Source organism: Passer domesticus, chromosome 4, assembly GCF_036417665.1.
Source record: "Passer domesticus isolate bPasDom1 chromosome 4, bPasDom1.hap1, whole genome shotgun sequence".
Classification (NCBI taxonomy): Eukaryota; Metazoa; Chordata; class Aves; order Passeriformes; family Passeridae; genus Passer; species Passer domesticus.
The window spans coordinates 36,691,375-36,710,633 of record NC_087477.1 but is presented as its reverse complement, the minus strand read 5'-3'; the positions used below and the strand labels follow the sequence as shown (position 1 = coordinate 36,710,633).

The 19,259-nt window shown below is 40.7% G+C and overlaps 1 protein-coding gene across 6 annotated transcripts in view; it reads right to left on the bottom strand.

Moving 5' to 3' along the window:
• NPNT (nephronectin) overlaps positions 1-19,259 on the bottom strand; it is a 47,197-nt gene that overhangs the window by 5,151 nt on the left and 22,787 nt on the right. For all 6 annotated transcript variants that reach the window (XM_064417141.1, XM_064417143.1, XM_064417142.1 and 3 more), the window contains 6 exons: positions 18,598-18,717; positions 14,359-14,493; positions 13,036-13,158; positions 10,700-11,164; positions 2,098-2,193; positions 1,616-1,714 (listed from right to left, as the gene is read on the bottom strand). In XM_064417141.1, the coding sequence (XP_064273211.1) occupies positions 1,616-1,714; positions 2,098-2,193; positions 10,700-11,164; positions 13,036-13,158; positions 14,359-14,493; positions 18,598-18,717 (1,038 nt within the window). The remainder of the gene's footprint in view (positions 1-1,615; positions 1,715-2,097; positions 2,194-10,699; positions 11,165-13,035; positions 13,159-14,358; positions 14,494-18,597; positions 18,718-19,259) is intronic.

Here is a 19,259-nt window from a genome sequence, read left to right as displayed (position 1 = left end):
TCAATAGGAAACAGATTTAGGTAAGCACAAAGCAAACATAGCTGTAGGCAAGCCCCTGCAGGAAAAGGTCCCCTCAAATCAGCATTTTCTGCATGCAAGATAAGTTTATAATGCTTCAGCACAGCACCTTTCAAAATGCAGATTCTGATAAACCAACACATAGCAAACTCTGCAAGGTGAAAGCAAGCAGTCAGGAACAAGCTGTGAAAATAAATCCTTCCAAAAAGGTATTCCAGACTGGAGGGGTGGGTGGGTGACTTCAAGGGACTAGTTTTAACAGGTTATGTCAACAGCAGCAGAACATACACAGGAAATAAAAGCTGAGCTTGTCTCTGACTACTGGAAATCAATGCAGAGAAAAAGTCTGACAAAAAAAGAGCCAGTTAAAAATCACAGTTCTGGAATTCAGTATGTATTAACAACAACAATTTTTTGAGTACAGACAATGAATATGCTTTGAGTGACTGACTTAGAAAAAATGGATTTTTAAATCCATTGTTTCAAAAAAAAGTATAAATTATGTGTATTTTCTTTTTATAAGTGTCACAAGGAGCTCCTGAAGTACCAGAGCAGCCTGTTTGGGGGACCCCTGCCCAGGCAGTGAAGACAGCACTTCCACTGAGCCAACCCAACAGCCTGGAAAAGGTGCCAGGTCACCCGCTGCGGTGGCAAATGACTGTCCCATCAGTGGCCAGACAGCTCTGACAGGGTGGTGCATGAGGAAAATGGCTCTCAGTGCCCTCCCCTTCCTCATCTTAACCTGCAGCACTGTCCTGCCTCAGAGTTTCCTGCTGCTGCCAGCCCTACATCAAGTGAGCTTTGTGCACTTCAGAGGTGCTCCCCGGGCATGGAGTAATCCCATCATTACGGGAGCCAGGGATGTGTGTCTAATCCCTGTAATGATGGGGGAAGGGTAGGCAGGCAAGGGCAGCAACCCCGCAGTGCCACACCAAAATCAACAGGGGACAAAATACATCCACTTCCTGGGACAGCAGAGCTGGGAGACAGGGAAGGGCTCTTCCTGTGGCTGAGCACCAGCGCTGATGCCAGTCTCCTGTCCTACTACACACTCCCCCTCTGATGTCTGGGGTAATGTCACTTTCTATCATCCCAAATATCCCTTTTTCAGAAGCCTCTATGTTTCAGTATTTGTCTGCCTTCCAGTTAGTGCACATTTTTCCTACATACAGATTGATTTTATCAAATTCTACTCCAAGCTACAGCAATCTGGGAGGTTAAACTAGAACATTATATCTGGCAGCAAAACAAAGACTATTTAAAGTACCTTCTATAATTTTGCTAGTGATAGGGAAATAATTATATTTACGTGGTAGTTTGAAAAACAACCTTTGTTTCACCGTAAATAAAAGTTGTTCTCTAGTCCACATTTTTTTCAGATTCCTTTAAGACAAACATTTGCTGACTACATTTACTACTCCTTCAGAGACATTCCTATTTTAAAGATGACTTCATTCTATGATAAAAGTATAAATTTTCAATTGCTCTTTCACATTTGGAATCCTAAATTTTGCTTTTTATACATAGAAGAGGCATCGGTGTGAAATATACCCCAGAACTAAAGGGAGCAGGATGTGATTGTACACAGATCACTTACCTGATACATCTCTCACTGGTTCCCAGTGCAAGTCATCATCTTTGTCCTTCATCCATCCACACAGTCCACTGTCAAAATCACAGCTGTGGACCAGCACACCTGGCAGAACAGAGGAGGAGGTCACAAACAATACCCAGAAATTATTCTGATTGTTTTGGTTTTCAATTTCCCATGTGGCTAACACTAGCAAGTAAGTATGAAAATTAAATGTAGAAGAAGGAGCCCTAGGAAAATAATGTGCAAAAATACTAGAACAATAAAAAGGACCCTTGTACTATTAACAATTCATGCTATTTTTGTGCTGAATTTTTAGGAAATAAAAGTTTAAGGTTCATATAAGCGAAGGGTTGGTTTTACATGGTTTATAAAGCATAGTTTAAAAGAGGAGCATAAGATGTTGGAGTCCTAAAAAATGTATAAACCACCAAGAAATTTCAAAAAATCATAAAGCCTAGATCCTGAATAGGAGATATGGTCTTTACCTGGGTCATCATTTGCTTCAAATTCATCAGCTGTAATCCCTCGCTCAATTTCAAGTATTTCAAACAGATTATTGCTCACTCCAGGCTGGCGTGGAACTGTGAGAAAAAAAAAAATGAATGAGATAAGGAATTAGGTCACTAATTTATCTCTTACAAAAACCAGCAGAGCAGCTCTGGGCATTGTGCTTTTCCTGGAGATTGCAATACATTTAATTATATTCAACACAAAGACTCATAAACTTTATGCCTACGTGATTTATGATTTGTGTTGTAACATTTACCTAAGCACTGCAAAAGGTGATTCCAAATCTCCTAAGGGCCCTTTGAATGAAAGCTCCTTTTCAACCAGGGGGGAAGGCTTTAACCTTGAAGCACACTATTCCTCTCCAAATGCATTTTCAGAGACAGTGGTTTCTCAATAAAATAAAGCCACATGAAAGTGCTCACACAACCCTTCTACAGACATTTCCAGGAGAACCTCGACAGGAGGCAGCAGTACTTGCAAGAGGCCCCACGAGCACTTAACCTCTGAAATACAGCTGAAGGTACATCCATCAATCTGCAAAGGATTAGAGCTCCCAAAACAATTATCAGGGTTGTACTGGGAGTTGAGAAGGAGGAGCTCTAGTGGAAGCTGGAATTCGACTGTAATTATACTTTCTGCTTTCCAGCACAGCCTGTGCTTCAGCTGCTGTTCCCAGCTGGAGGAGAAGGAACAGCTCTTGGTGATTAAGAGGCCCAGAGGTTATTACACATTCAGCATCCAGGACAACTGAAATTTATGAGCTCTTTGTGGGAGTGAGGGCTGCCAAAGTCAGGTGGCTACGAAGACTCCCACGTGTTTCTGAAGATGCTGTGCCAGTTTGTGTAAGTTTCAAGCAGATTTCTTGAGTGATGGACAGCTGTCAGCTAGAGATAAACAGATTGCACTGAACAGAGCTGTCTTGGAAAATTCCTCTTTTAGAGGCAGGTCTAATGCATAATTCATAACAGTAGTAATGTGTTTCAGTCATGTCCTCAGATTTTATAGGCACCTCTGACACCTAAGGTATTTGTAAGCGTCTTATCTATTAAAAACTTGGCATGTTTTCCATTTGCAGTGCTAAAATAACTATTAATGTCTCTATAGAACAAGTGAGAACAAGAAGAATTAAGATAACTGAAAGGACTCTTGTTTTCAGAAATCAAATCCAAAGTTAAGAAGGAACTTCTTTTGCACTAGGTCAACATGAAAATAGCACTGCTACAAGAACTCCTCTAAAGCCAGAAGACAGAAAAGAAAAAAAAAGTTGAAATTAGGACAAAATAAGCAAACTCTAATGCATTTTTAAAGTACTATTCTAGGCTAAAGGTCTTGAATAAAAATTTTATACAACAAAAACAGTTAAAAAGCACAAAATCTGTAGTTAACCAATGAACTCCTAAATATAATAGTCATTATTTGAATCACTAAGTCTCCCTTTATTTTTGTTTTCTTTTTAGTCCTTTGGAGATTTTTGATTATGTCTATTTGCAGTCTAGGATATTAATGCTCAAAACAGCTTCAGACTCAAGGCTGACTTGGATATTAGAGGACTGTTAATTTTTAAAGATACCTTGACTGTAAATAGCATTTTTGCTGCTTCATTTCACCTGGGCTGTTTTGCTTACGTGATTAAAAACCTTGAGCTTTAACATGACAGAAACCTTACAAATGTGCACAGTCCACATGACCTAGGCCAATAATTGCCTTGCAGAACATCTATGCACAAATATTATATTCAGGCACGTAAATCCACTGTTCACCCTGAATTTTGCAGGTGGGGCAGGTGAACAAGCACATCTATGCTGCACACCCAGGGAGCACCACCTTGTCTTTCCTCACCTCAAACTGTGCCAAGGGAAGAAGGTACTGTTTGCTTTCTATGCTGTGGAGAACAAGCCAGCTTCAGAACTGCTGAGCACAGCACAGCAGGCACCGAAGGCTCAGACCACATGTTCTAAATGAGCACAGAAAGAGGTTCTAAATGAACACTGTGGCAAAGAGCATGAAGGAAACTCTCTGCCATGCCCAAAGCTTTGAAGGATACTCAGAGGTCACAGTTTTAAGGTACATGTCCTGCACACCCTCTTCCCAGTCCGTCACAGTCCTTGTTTATGGAAAATACTGCAAAAAATATTAGGAACTTATCTTGTAAACTACTTCAGTTTACTTCTTCAAGTACCACTTCTAATGCACTGATGTTTTCTATAAACCTGAGTTGCATCTGTGCACACATACAAGAATTCTCCAAATTGAAGCTGACATATCTGCCAATAATTAAAGCTCTGCAAAAATGTTTTTTTCCAAAAACTCCCCGAGAGTCCTTTCCAAACACTTTTTTTACTAACTTCTAGAATAATGTGTTGTCGTGCTTTAACAGAGTCACTTCAGTGCTCTAATTACAGGAACGTGCACTCAATTTGAAACAAGGGTTACCATAAGAGATGAAGGACTCTAAATATGACCCACACGCAAACTTCTTTTTGCCACGACAACCAATATGTTCAGTGGTGATCGTGGGAGAAAGTATTTGGCACAATTATTTTCTGCAAGTTTTCCAAGCCCTTTCTGTGTACTTTATATAGCGTATCAGTGTGCTTTTCACTTAACTTCAATGGTTTGATAAAGCTTGTTAAATAGAAACTTGGCTTCTTTTACTTGGAGAATTTTATAAGCTCTGAGTGAGCCAATACACCCACACTACTATACTCTCAAAGTTCATGAGCTAACTTCTTCTTAGATGCACAAATCTGGGGGAAAATATTAAATAACTGTGATTATTAAATATTAAATAAGAGCAATTTCTTTTGGGCTTTTTTAACCTTTGAGAAATCAATACAGATTTTTTATTTATTTGCTACTTGCTGAGATTGGGAGTATAAGAAAGTACATGTGTATATATCAGCTTGTTTGCAATGAACAAAAAATTGCTGTTTTGGTGTTACAAAACCAAGACACAGAGTGCAATTTCATGTTATTAGTAACTGTTATTACTATTAATAATGAAGTTCTCTGGCTTACAGAAAAAACTGATTTAGCACTGTAAGTACAATTCCACCCCACACAGTAATCATGACTAAGCTTCCCATTCACTAAAAACAACAACAAAAAAGGACAAAGTTTTTTGACTGAATAGTTACAACTGAAAGCTGTTAAATCCCACTTGCAAAAAATATCCTGCAACTGATGAGATCTCACCCACAACTAGTAGAAAACAGCTAGAAGTAAGGGTAGTCCAGAGGTCAGTCAGACTGAGAAAACAAGAATAAGTCCTGTTTTCCACCAGAGAAGATATTGATATATGCTGGGCAAAAAAAAAAAGGCAACAGAGAGGTACATTTCATCCTTTTGTTCAGACATCCACAGTGTCCAGGATATATTTCTTAAAACTCTATAGATTCAAATTCTGCAGTAAAAGTTATTTTAGGAAGTGCTTTGATGGACTGTGCCACCCTCTCCAGCACTATTTACATTTGAGGGGAGACACAACAGTCTCAGCATGCCACCACTCCGCAGTCCAATCTTGCATTTCTCAGGCAGTTCCAAGGCTCAGTAAATTTTACCTAAATCAAACATCTTGGTATTTATCTTTGCAGAAGGTTTTCTGCAGAGTGACCTGCCTGCTTTTGTATGAACATCCATTTGGGAGGTGCAGAGTGCCAGGTGGGTTTCAGGGAAACGCAGCTGAAACAAGGAGTGTACAGAAGCTTGCATATCAGATCTGGGGACTGAACTTGCTGGAAGACTGATTGAGGGTGAGACTTGTAAGGCTCCTAGATTTCATGACTGAACTCCAGAGTACCAACAGGAACAAAGCACCTATGGCAAATGCTTAAATATAACGACAAATACATTTTAAAAGGTGCCAGAGCAGTGAAGACAAATTAAATACTGTCATAAAATAATGCTACTCTAATGATATCAAGGAATAACAAACCCCCTATTCTTTGCTTTTATTATTTCCCTTGTTTTAACAGCTTCAAGGATCACAAAACTGCATTTACAGCACTAAGGACTTTGCAGTCACTGAAAGGGAGAAAAGAAAGAACCCAGTTTTAATCCAGTCTTTACATTTTTAATAGCTGTTATGAGAAACATTTCCTAACTCCAATCTTTTCAGCTCCACTAAGGGCTAAGAAGGAAAACTGCTGAACTGTCTTTTAATACACATAAGGGGGGTTCTTATTGCTATGCTGATATCTAGTGTTATGCTTTAAGTTTACACTTTTAGTGCTTATCATCCAGATCCCAATGGTAGCAGAAATTCACAATCTTATTGAGAAGTTTGTTCTATTTCTTAGACTTATAACTAGAAAAGATTCCTCTGTGCCTCACCATAGTTTGTATCAGTCCTGAAATAGTTAAATATTAAGCTATCACTGCATTCCTCTCTCATTGCCATTCCCCCCATATCCATATCAGGAGAAGATTATCCTTGGTGCCAGATTCCACTGTCTGCATCTGACTAAGTGGTTCAAAGGCCAAGTGTAGGAATGCCATGTTAAAAAATACAAATTTTTTTGTTCTCTAAAAAAACAGCTCCCCAAAGTCACTGCAGGTTTTTTTATAAATGGGATAAAGCATCTAAAGAAAAGCAACAACCCAATACCTTTTAAAAATTGCAAAGGGATTTAAATAACATTATCAGCATTTTTATCATTTGTGCTCTTTGTCACTGCTGAACAGAAAAATTTCTGTGATCCTCAGCTCATTTTAAGTTGAGCAGCACATTCAAGAGAGCTCTAAAGTGAAATCCTAGGTCAAGCTGACTCAGTGTGTGGAACAGCAGATCAAATAACAACAAAGGGAGAAAATAGGGAGCAAGGAGTCACCAAGGGTACCCCAAGAAAAGGTTAACTAACAAAAAAACAGAATTTGACAGATGCTTGCAGAAAAAAAGTCCATTTGCCCCAAGCATGTTTCCTCTCCTGATGTGGAGCAATCCTAGAGCACCAGGATTTGGTGTAGGACATCTGTGCAGCAGGAAATGGCCCCTTTGCCATGGATTGCCTGACAGAAGTATCACCTATTCAATGGCAGAGCAAAGCAGCGCTGCTTCCTGCAAGTCTGGCTAAGGCTGCAGAGCCCCATGGGGGAAAAAGGAAGGGAAATGGCCCAGCATCCCAAGCTAACCCAGCAAAAACACAACTTTGAGGTCTTCAGCAGATGCTAATGGCTGGGAGCACAGAGCTGCCAAGGCTTGCTGGGTACAGTGCTCTCTAGGCTGGGTTTTGCCCATCCCTGTGTGATAAAGCACTACTTTTTGTGACTCTTTGGAATACAACAGCCCTTGGAGACACAGGAGGAAGCAGACACCTAAGATGACACAAATTCTTTTGAAGATTTAAAAAACTGAGGTTAAATCCTAGTTCATGACCTGAGTGGATCTAAGATCGATTTTCTCCTCTGTTTTCCAAGAAAATAAGAGTTGTAAGACTACTAACTTCTGCCTGTATTCTCTAGAGAGAAACAAAGAAAGGGAGAAAGAGTGAGGCTTTTTCTTCTCTTTCCAGGCAGGCACATGGGGACCAAAGTGCAAATTAATTTTTGAGAACTGGCTTCTTTGCTGTCTCATCTGGAGAAGCAGCTAATATGAGGAAATGAACCTAAAGAAGCTCAGCATAAGCAAAACAAAATTAGCTCATATCCACAACCCAGGAATATTACAAAGATGTCTGATGTAGGTGAGACTAAAAGAGAAACAGCTTTAAAGAAGCTGAAGGAAATAGTTCAAAACTCCTTTTTCCTGAAGAAATATAGAGGCAAGTGAAAAATCCACAAATGTTTCTGGAGGTGGGGAGGGCTTGGCACATCCACATAGCAGCTAAGAAGCAAGCTGAAGGTTAGCTAAATGTTACTACTTATTCCAGTTTGAAATCCTGTATTGTCTTAATCCCATGGCTGTTACCATTGTGTCTGGCTGTGAGGAGTGATTTTGGAGAGGTTCTGGCTCACACTTGGTGGGAGCACTGCTGTCCTGAGCTCCCAGTGCCTCACACCGAGCAGCTGCAGCCAAACAGAGCCAGGCACTGCTCTCCCACACACCTGGAGCAGGGGCAGGGCTGGCCAGCAGGACCTGAGCTCAACCTGCACACCACATCTGTGAGCTAACGTGAAAGGCGTTTCAGGTAATGCACCTCACCTGACAATTGCCATGGCCATGAGCACTCATGCAGCCAGGGCTGCAGCCCAGCTAATGCCCAGCAATGCAGCACCTGCCATAATGCTCCTATGCTGCTGAACCCCGGTGTGATGGCATCTGGGGATGTCCAAGTATCTCCATGTTATCCTTACAAGTGCAGGACTGAGGAGAGGCAGACCCAGGCTCTGTGCATCCCACTGTAGCAATGTATGTGGGCTATAACTTTTCTACCTGCTTTTCTAAATGTCCCACATGAGGAAATGTAACTTCTGCTCTTCCCCACAAACCTCTTGAGTAACAGGATTTGAGAAACACGCTACTCTACAAGCAATGCTTTCTTTGAGAAAGTAGCACATTCTTCTGAAACTGAACTGTTTTGCCCTAAACTGTTCAAATCCTTAAGAAGTGCTTTTGAGCACTCCCAGCACAAACACTTCTACACAGAGAGAAATTAGGAGAGGACTCCAGTGACCACTACCTATATGATACTTTAAAAGTGTCCAGAAGAGAAAAGAGAGAAAAACAGAGCAGAAAGCAGAGCAGAAAGGAGAGAAAAAGATAAAGAGATAGGAGAAAAAAAGACATAGCTTCATTGAAGATCACACTACTGCATCATCTGGAGCACAAGTGGAATAGGCTTTCAGTCACGCACTTACATCACACACATGTATATCAAGTGTGTCTCTTGCAGGTAACCCAAAAAAATTACATGGGATTGAAGACAGACATCTGTTTACTTGATCCAAGGACTCCCTGTCCCTGTATTACCTGCTGAGGCCAGGAACAGCTCGTGCTCGACCCTTTCAGTCCTGCTGTGCTCTGCACTGAAGCCTTTGAAGCTAAGTAGGTATATCACAAACCTCAGTGTGGCAGCTGACCTAAACCAACAGTTGATAAACACTTTGCAAAGGTCCTGTGTTTGTTATATGTACCATAATGTAAGCTGCAGTCAGACCAAGCCAAACTTCAAAGGCTTTCACCTTCCTATTTTCCAAACTCCTATATCTGAAACACATGTATTGAAAGTATTAGCTTCAAAATCCCTCTAAGGACAATACAGAAGGACTAATTGTAAATACTAAGCTTAAATAATAAGCTTTACACAGAGAATTGTTATGACTTCATGAAAAATGAAACTATACCTCTGCTTTAGTATTCCAGAGAACACTTGCAGTGTGACACAGACACCTGGGAAGCATAATGCTGGAGCCTACAATAATTTCTACAAAACTGTATTTTTAACTGTTGGGGCCCATTAGATTAAGCTTCATAAATCTTCACTATATTTCCTTTTAGAATTTCACTTAAACATAAGTCCATATTTTTAACTGAATATGAAGCCAAAAGAACACTCTACTAAGCAGTACCGGGATTTGTCTTCTAACTTTTGTCAGCTTCACTCTCCATTTTCTAACTGTCTACAAGAGATAAAGTGTCACAGGGAAAACACTTTTACAAGGAACAAATACTTCACTGGGTAATGACCTGGAACAACAAAGCCCAAGAAATCACCACATAGATGCCAAAGCAACCAGAAAAAAAACTCCCACATTGCTTGTGCACCTGCTCTGAGACAGCAAACTTTTCCTCCTACTACATTGCTTCAGCAGCTTTATTGTACAACAAGCTGGAGAGCTGCTCCAACACACCCTCCCCATCTCTAAAATTAGCCGCAGAACTAAAGATGAAATCTGGTGTTGAGTATTTCTTGGCAGATATGCACAGCTCTGTAAGTGCCAGTAAAGTCTCCTGTGGTATGCACTAAAGCTGGCACAATGGTGCTGTAGACTTCAGAGGAGCTCCTAAAGTTACATGTGTTCATGCTACGAGAATCTTTACTATCTTCAGCTTTTCATGTATCCCTTTCCACAGACACAGTCCAGAAAATTACCCTTTAAGCTATTTTTATGCATTTTTCCCATTGTTTAGTCATGAGCAGCTGAGACTATTTGAACCCATACAAAAAAATGTCTTATAGAAGTCTTTAGGTCTTTAGGTAATCAGGCATGATCCCATTTCTTTACTATTCTTAAAGCTATGGTAATATTTTGTTTCGGAGGGACTCCCAACACTCTGAATTTAAATCCATTGACTACTTTATGAGTTGTGTTGCACTTCAATCCTTTTCAATAAAATGTCTTTCATTTCCTTATAACCTTCATCTGAAAGCATAATTAAGTACTTCTGCAGGACAATATACTCAATAATTTCAGGGGGAAAAAAATAAACACTTTTTTGATTGATTGATTGATTCAGAACTTCAGTTGCAAAGTTTTGTTAGGTAGTAAAATCAACTACTTTTGCTGCTTTACCATATAACCATTTTCAGTTTAATTTCTCTGTTCTCAATGGTATAGTGTTCCAAAAAATCCCAAACAGTACAGTGTGTGCTTTCATCTGCAGCTTTGATAAACAAAGGCACATGTAAAATTACTTACTGAACACATCTCCTCGGGGTTTCTGAGGATCTGGCTGGATCCTGTTGTCATCTATAACTCCTTGGGAAGATGTGGTTTCAAGGGGAACATGTGCAGGCTCTTCAGTTGTTACCAGAGGAGTTCTTTGTGGTGGCAGTGTAGGTCTCACCGTTGTAGGCTGAGGTGTTGTTGGAGGTGGAGGCTTCACCACTGGTGTCGTGACCGGCCTTGTTGTCACTGGCACGTATCTCGTGGTTGGCTTGGGTGTCAGTCGACTTGTCCTGGGTGCAGGTTGAGTTGGCACAGGCGTAGGACGAGTTGTTGGCACAGGCGTAGAACGAGTTGTTGGCACAGGCGTAGGACGAGTTGTTGGCACAGGCGTAGGACGAGTTGTTGGCACAGGCGTAGGACGAGTTGTTGGCACAGGCATAGGACGAGTTGCTGGCCCAGGTGTCGGACGAGCTGTCGGTCTGGTCACTGGCCTTTCTGTAACAAAAGCAGGGACATGCAGTTGTCTGAGGAGTTGTGCCTTCAGCGTCAACAATCCTGCTCATTCTACCACTGCCTCCCTCAGGGAGAGTGCAACTGGCCTTGAATATGTGATAAGGACCAGGTGGTTCAATCAGAACAATAGGAATAACTACAAAGAGAATCAAAATGGGACCAAAATCGACATCTCAGCCTCTCACTCCAGAAACTTAATAATCTATTTCATTGTGACACAGAGACACTTGGATGAAATAAATTTTTTTCCTCTGAAGGTTTCCGTTAGTTAGAAACATACTTTAGCATCAGCACTGCTAAATTAACACATCACTTTAGGTCGTACTGCACTGCAGCAGTTTAGAGATAATTTAGAATGACTGAAGGTCAAGTCACTTCCATCCCACATCCTCTCAAGCATCAAGTCTCTTTCAGAGTTGGCATAACTTACACAAAAGCTTGCTGGTTAAAAAAGCATGGGCAGGAAGCCATGGGTTAAGCAGCCCTCTAAACTGGACAAGTTCATAACCAGGAGTGGAAGCAAGTTTAGTAAGACCCCAACATTACAAGCATTTTGATCACAGATGGCCAGGTACCTTGGATTAAGAAAGTTCTTGCAGACCTTTCCTTCTAAATGTTTCTCCTTGTCAATAAGCAGAATTATTTTAGAGATTGAACCAAGCCAGCCTTCATTTAGATCGTTCTCTTTGCTAAGCACCAGGAAACTAAGACATTTTTCAGCCTTCACAAAAACAAGGTGCTGGACTGAACAATGCTTTACTGTGACAGTGCCCACAGTACTATCTCTCCCAATGTTTCAGAAAGGACAACAAATTTTAACTTAGTTCCACAAGGAGAGTTTCTGAAGACATGAAACACAAGAATATGTTTTGTTGTTTTCTATTGGTTAATAAGCCTTTTATATCTCACTGGAGATCTTAAAAGGCTCTAGTCATGTAGTTTGTGTACAAGCATTTCAAGTACAGCACACAGTTAAAATGAAGAACTACTGTTTGTTAAACAGTGAATTGTTTGATGAGAGCAGGTAAAAAGGTTTTCCCTCTGGCCACTTGTTTATTACTATCCCTTTGAGTACCCTGTAGTTTTGACATTTATAGTGTATTAAAATACAGAACACCCTGTAGGACCACATCCCAGTAACACACATGAAATGTGCCCACAAGTAAGCACTCAGGATGTGAGAGAACACCTTTTACCATGACAGCTACAGCCAAAGGGGAAAAATGGTGCTGATCTTTAAAGAGATCAGTGAGTCACCAAAGACCAGATCCCACAAAGGAATGCAGAATCAAAAAGATCCAGCAGATGTCATGTCCAGGAGCTGCACACTCCTGTGGGACATCAAATATGGGAGAGCTCCAGCACCTTATTCTGTACCAAGGGGGTGGCTGCTTCTCCCAAGAGAAAGGTGGCCAAGGGAATTTTCCAACAGCAAATCCTTCCAGAGAAATCCTCCTGGCTCTTCTCACATCTGGGAAGCAGCAGGGAGTGGATGGGGTGAGCTGCTGAAACGGGCCAGTTGTGGAGTGTACATAACAACAGGGTATGAGTAATGTGCACTGTTTGATCAGACCTACCCTGCTTACTCAGTTGCTCCCATCCTGAAGCAATCTCTAGAATCAAGCAGCTAATAGGGAGAGGTGAATTTCTTTCTAATTATGAAAATGTCTCAGGGAAAGATATTTTTACCAAGGCATGCTAAGACCTAGAAAACTCCAACTACATTCCCTAGGCCCTTATTTAGTATTAAAAATAGTTAAGAGAAACTGAGCCTGAGAGAGCTGTACCTTAATGTTTACAAAATGGGACACTTAAGCTTTCAGAATCTCTATCATAAAAGTAGCATTACATACGTATGCAGTTTGTTCCATTGTCTCTGTACCCGTCTTTACATTTGCATTTGTAGGATCCTGGAGTGTTGTAGCAGTGTGAAAAACTACCACACTGGTGGTGGCCAAGGGAACATTCATCTATATCTGCAACGGAAAATTTACATTAAAAAATCATTTGCTTTGTAGAAACCTGACTTTCTGCTTATCCCTGCAAAAAACCCCAAACATTAATACAATTTTGATTATTTTAAAAAATAATAACAAAACTTTTGCCAGGGGAAAAAAGGAAAATAGACAGTCACAAATCAATGGGGTGATGCAAACATTAGGGAAAATAGGGACTATTGGGCAATTTTGGTATTGCTAAGCTTTTACCTTAGCATCAGCATCAGACATGCCATAGGTAGATTGCAGCTGAGATCATTAAGATCACAATTTTAACAACCATTTCTTACAGGTGACAGAATAAGAATAAAGCAAACTGAGTGTAGGAATATGCATGTTCTTAATCACACAGATATTGTTTTTCTTCATAAAATTCTTCCTATATTGTACATCTGTATAGATGTTTCTACATTAAGTAGAAACTTCTGGAAATGTTTCATATGCCATATCCACATTTATTGTCAGTGATGCAAGCAAAAATCTCCAAATCCCAGCTCTCTGAATACAAATTTATCTGAAAAAAAAATACTTAAGCAAACATAAAGCAATGCCTCATTATCTCCAAATTAGCTTTTTTTCAATGAAAGAATCATAACCAGTTGAGACCCTGTGAAACTAAGGCAGAGAGACCTGTGAATATCTTTTCTGAAGGGCACACACCAGCTGCATTCCAGTCTCATGTCCAGACAAAAACAGGTTATTTCCCAACTCCTGCCTCTTCCCCACCTGTCTGCAGGGGAAGGAAAGTTGGGCAGTCTGGGTTGGGAGGAGGTAGGGTGTGCATATTTTCTTATCTTGGATCTTGGGACATGCTATGGAGCACACCAGTGTTACAGCTCAGACACGGCCAAAGCTCAAACACTGCTCCAAGCCTACAACTGCCAGTGACAATGAACCCTGAGGAAAAAACGGCTTTGGAAAGGAATTCCTGCAGTCATCAGCTCTGTGCTCCTCACTAGCTTCCTCACAAGAACCAGCTACGAGAATGTGGGCCAAATACATGCCTTCTCTTTCACAGCCTATTTCTATAATCCACCCTTTCTTAAAATACCAATTCAGTGTAAAACAACCTGGTTCAACATTTCTGCCATAATAAATAAACCTTCCTCCTTGAGCCATTAATTTAATTTTCAAATACACATCTCTATCACACACACGTGGGAAATAGCTTGCTATTACCATGGCACTGGTATTTGCCTCCAATGTACATCAGGTCAAAGCCTTTATGACACCTGCAAATGTAGCTCCCGAAGGTATTGACACAGTGCCTGAATCGTGGGCAGAGAACCCTCCCAGTAGCACATTCATCAATATCTGTGGAAACAAAGGAACTGTATTATTATTAATAACAGTTAAAATACAATGTATGCTGTCTAAATGAAACTGGTTTCACATAATGGAATGCTAAAGAATAGCCAAAGTATTTTTCATAAGGCCCTTAGGTCAGCCAGCAGTAATTCCTGAGCACTTCTTCTGGCTGTGCCCTCCAGTTCAGCCCTGGGTCCCAGGCAGATGCCCAGGGAGCAGCTGATGCTCACCCACTGCTGCTCTCCCTGCCTGGGGAGCTCTCAGACGAGGTCAGGCTGACACACAAAAGCTGCCACTCACTCTGCAGCCCCTGGACACCGCGCTGAGGCTGCTGAGTGCTCAAACACTAATTCTCACTGAGGCAGAGACCTGCCATGCATGGCTGCTCCTGACGCACGCAGCTCCTCCTGTTTGCTGGTTATCTACAGGGCACAGTTCAAGCCTTTGCTCTGCAGCTCTATCAGGCTCTTGATCTATGGGAAAGCAAGATTTTGCTCTCCACACCGTTCTTTTCCCAAAAGCAGCCCTTCAGCTGCCGATGTCAAGAGTGCAAAACAAAGCCGAGTGATTGATGCCCTGCTGCTCTTGTGAAAGAGGCCTGAACAAGGCAGAGCCTCTCCCGCTGCACAGAAAAAAATGTTACCTCAAAGCTGCTGGTTTGTTAGTCAGGGCAGCTACCTGAGGTGGGGAGATGGAGCTTCAGCTTCTCCCCAAGCTGGACTCCCACAGCCAACAGAAGTGACTTAAAGCCATGAATTGCTGGCCAGATGGGTCATCCCAGGAGCTCCTGCTGGCACTGTCCCACTCTGCATGAAGAATTACTGAGGACAGCAGGGATTCAGCCCCTGAGCTCCCACACTCCTGACTGCTCTCTCTCCATCAGGAGCGTTGCTGGAACTGTGCAGTAAAGGCCTCAATGAGAAAGAAAACCAGTCCAATACTGGGCACCTTTCCACATGCCTGAATCTTCCTATAAATCTGTCTCTTGATTTGAATTTATTGTTAACATTTTAGGCTTTGAGTATGCTACTAAGTTTTACAAACTCTACCATGCTTCTTATTACAATTTAATCAACAAGTCACAATTTTCTATCCTTTATTAAAATATTATTTCAAGGCTGCAATTTTAAGACTCTTGATTACTAAGAGTTGGGATTTTTGTTGGTTTTGGTTGGGTTTTTTAATCTTTAAACCACAGCTTCAAAAAGTAGTTCAGTAAGAACAAGATTAGCCACTGAATATACAATATACAATGAATATACATCATGGCATGGATTATGATCTTTAAAAACCTAATGTAGCATGTCCTGTTTCTTCCTCTGTACATATTCATATTAATTCACATTTTTGCAAACTCACATGAGGCAAAAATTATGTTAAATTATTGCAGCAGTGTAGTGGTAGGCAGTTATGTGTCCTAGAGATACAGGACAGAACTGTTAATATACTGTTCAAAACTGATGCAAAAAAATGTAAAAATGTAGCAGCCTTCCACTTGCATATAATGAGAGGTGCATGGATGCTCATTGCTGATGGGAAATCCACTTTTTGATCAGTAGCCAGAAGATGATCTGCTAGTGCTTGTGATCAGCTCCCTGCAGCTCTCAAACAGTGCAGTGACTGTGGCTTCTTTCAAGCCAATCCACGCCTGGACCAAAAGGTGCAGAGCTGCTTCCCTTCGCCTGCTGCAACATGCTGTGGTTCACACCTGCTTCCTATGAAAAGCAGGGCATGGAGGGGGGATTTGGAGCTCACCTCAGCAACAGGAAGCTGCTCCAAAGACACATGAGGCAGTGTGATGATCAGCACCTAATGAGTGTGATGGTCAGTGTCCACCAGAGAAGCAGAATTGCTTCTCTCTCTTGTTGCAAGTATGACCAGATTACCAACTCAAGCACAAAATAACCTGAGACTAATTTAAAAATAGCATAATTTTTAAGTTTACAAAGCTGTATCTTCAATTTTCTAAACACACACAAAAAGGAAAGAATTAATTTCATGGTGAAAAATCATTATTTTCAGCCCTCAAATAATTTCAGAACATTTGAAGATGAAATGTGTGTATGGCTCATTTCATTAAATTAAAATCCCAATCCAAAATCCTGGCAAGACCAATTGATTTATTGATTCAAGAGTCATTAATCAATTAATCAGCTGGTTAATCCACATTTTCACAGAATACTTTGCTGAATTATTTTTTCACCTTCTTGCAATTTAGTTTATATGATTTACCTTTATAGCCAAATTAATGGCTCTTTACTGATTGTCTGAAAGGAACAATTTAAACAAGGGAATGCTCAGCAAGTGTTAAACTAAGAATAGAATAATGCCCAGAGAAATTTCCACCTGTGCTAAAAATAGGCATTGCATTCCCAGCTGTCTTTCAGACTTTCCTCAAACAAGGATTTCATGAGCTGTAGGCAATGCTCACTTCCATTTTCTTACCACCACCTACACTTCTATTTGTACTGCAGCATCATCCTGACCCTTGCTGGAGCCAGCAACTTCCCCAACAGTGACAAGCTTGTACAAACATGAGGGAAAAGCATAGCCTTAGTCCCAGGTAGCTTCAACTCTTTGAGGTACTTACTGCAACTTGAACTTGATAGAGAAATAACACAGAAAGGGTGCATGTCATAATCACTTCTTACCAAAAAGGGGGAGAACAAAGAACAGACATCTCTTGCTGTAACTATTTGCTCTGTGTTGTACAAGGCTGCTCTGAAATTCTTGTGGAAATTTTAGAAATAGGTTTTGAGGTCTTTCTGATTGATGCATACCCAACTAAAATGTGGGTATACAGTTCTTTGCCTTTCTGGGGGGAAAAAAATGGGTTTTTTTAAAATTGCACTGAAGAACTCAAAGAGCTTCATAGGATTGGTTGGAATGTTAGCCTTTGGCATTAAAGTACACTTTGTTTATTTCAAAGCATGAAGTTTTCCTGAATAGAAAAATAAATCCTAGGAGAATGTTGCAAGCATTTTTTCTAGGAAATTTCTCTATGTGGTGTACCTTTCTTGAATTTGTACTTAAAATCATTCAGCTCACTATGGCATGGCACAAGTATCTTCCAAAGATCTCTTTGCCATAATATCCACAATGGGATTTATCACAACTTAATCCCTTCAATATGCAACAATGGTAGGTTTTTTCCTCCTGTTCTTTCCAATTTTTTCCATACACAGATGTGCCAATCATGCACTTCAGAAAGCCTCTGACTTGGTGTGGAGCCTGCTCTTCTCGTCAGAAGATCTAGAGTATGTCCCTTTCTCTGCCAAAAAACTTTTGGTCAGCATGGGTTAGGCACTTGAGGAAACACCTACCCTGTGGACAGCCAAGATACTCAAAGAGAAGATTAGGACATTCCCATTTTCTTATATTCTTTCAGTGTTACTGGTTATGGAATTGTAGCACTTCATAGAATATAAATAATAAAATCACTGGAGCATCATATCCCACTCAGGATGTATAGTTAATGACTGATGAAATCACATGTCACACTGTTCTTCAGACCACAGTAAAGTCTGATTAACCATAAGCACCTTTTCCACGTTCACAAATGTGGGAACAAAACATTTCACTTTTATACACTCTAAGTTCCTATGTTTATTTTAACCTGGAGTTTTCACAGTATGGAAGAAGGTCAGCACATACTGGGAGCATGCACAGACCTCCACCTTGCCCCACTACAATATCAATGATTTTTACAAATTATCCCTCTACCCACTGAGCTAGGCACCACCTTGTTGGGTATGAGGGAAAGGTGATCTCCCCATTCCTTTTTTATGCAGGCAGGTATTTTGGAGTTAGCAGTAGTTTAAAATGACCCAGTAGCAGGAGTGGCAAGTGGCTTGGATACCAAGGAGTCTGTATGGGCTTTAGGCAGACAATGACACTTGCAGGACTGGAGCAAAACACTGGAGCAATCTCTGACACGAGGGCACCTGAGCAACAGCCCTATTACTGTTCTCATTACTAACTTCAAACTGCCTGTTCTATGCATTCTAAGTACCTCTGATAAACTCTCTTGAACTGCACTCTGTGCAAGGGTAAAAGCATTCTGGAGAAAAAAAACATTAAAAAATTTTAAATCTACATCTGATCACCTACCCACACAAGTCCTGCCATCAGGCCCAAGCTGCAGCCCTGGAGAAGGACAGCGGCAGCGCACCTCCCCTTTCAGCACGTCACAGCCATACTGACAGTTTGCCATCAGGCAGGAAAGGGCATCTGGAGAAAAATAATTGAACACATTTAGATAAAGACTATGATCAGTGCTACAAAATTAATGAAAATTTTGGAGAATTAAGATGTCACATATTTATGATAAAAGTGGGGAAATGCTTGTATGCTTCAAAGAGGAAAACATTTGCTAGTAAAATTCTTCTTTCCACAAACTAAGAAAATTTTCTCTAATGTACAAAATTTTCTCTAAGAAAATTTAAAAAAAAATAAATAAACTACCACAATTGTAAGTTGTGTTATTGAATGCAGTTCCCAGAATATAAAGCCTAATATGTACTACAGACTCTCCTGGACAGTTACTGCCATTTTAAAAATGGGATATCTCTAACTGAAGGTAATTTCTCTCCCCTTCCCTCTGTCCAGATACTCAAAGTAACTGTTTTTATAGGAACAAGTATGAACTTGATCCCCGGAGAGATGGCAGTACAATTTTTATACCAGTCAAACAACCAACATCTGCAGCATTAAAGATTTTATGCTCCTAAGGCCATAAGGCAGCAGAAATGCAGGTGTCTTGCTGCAATGAA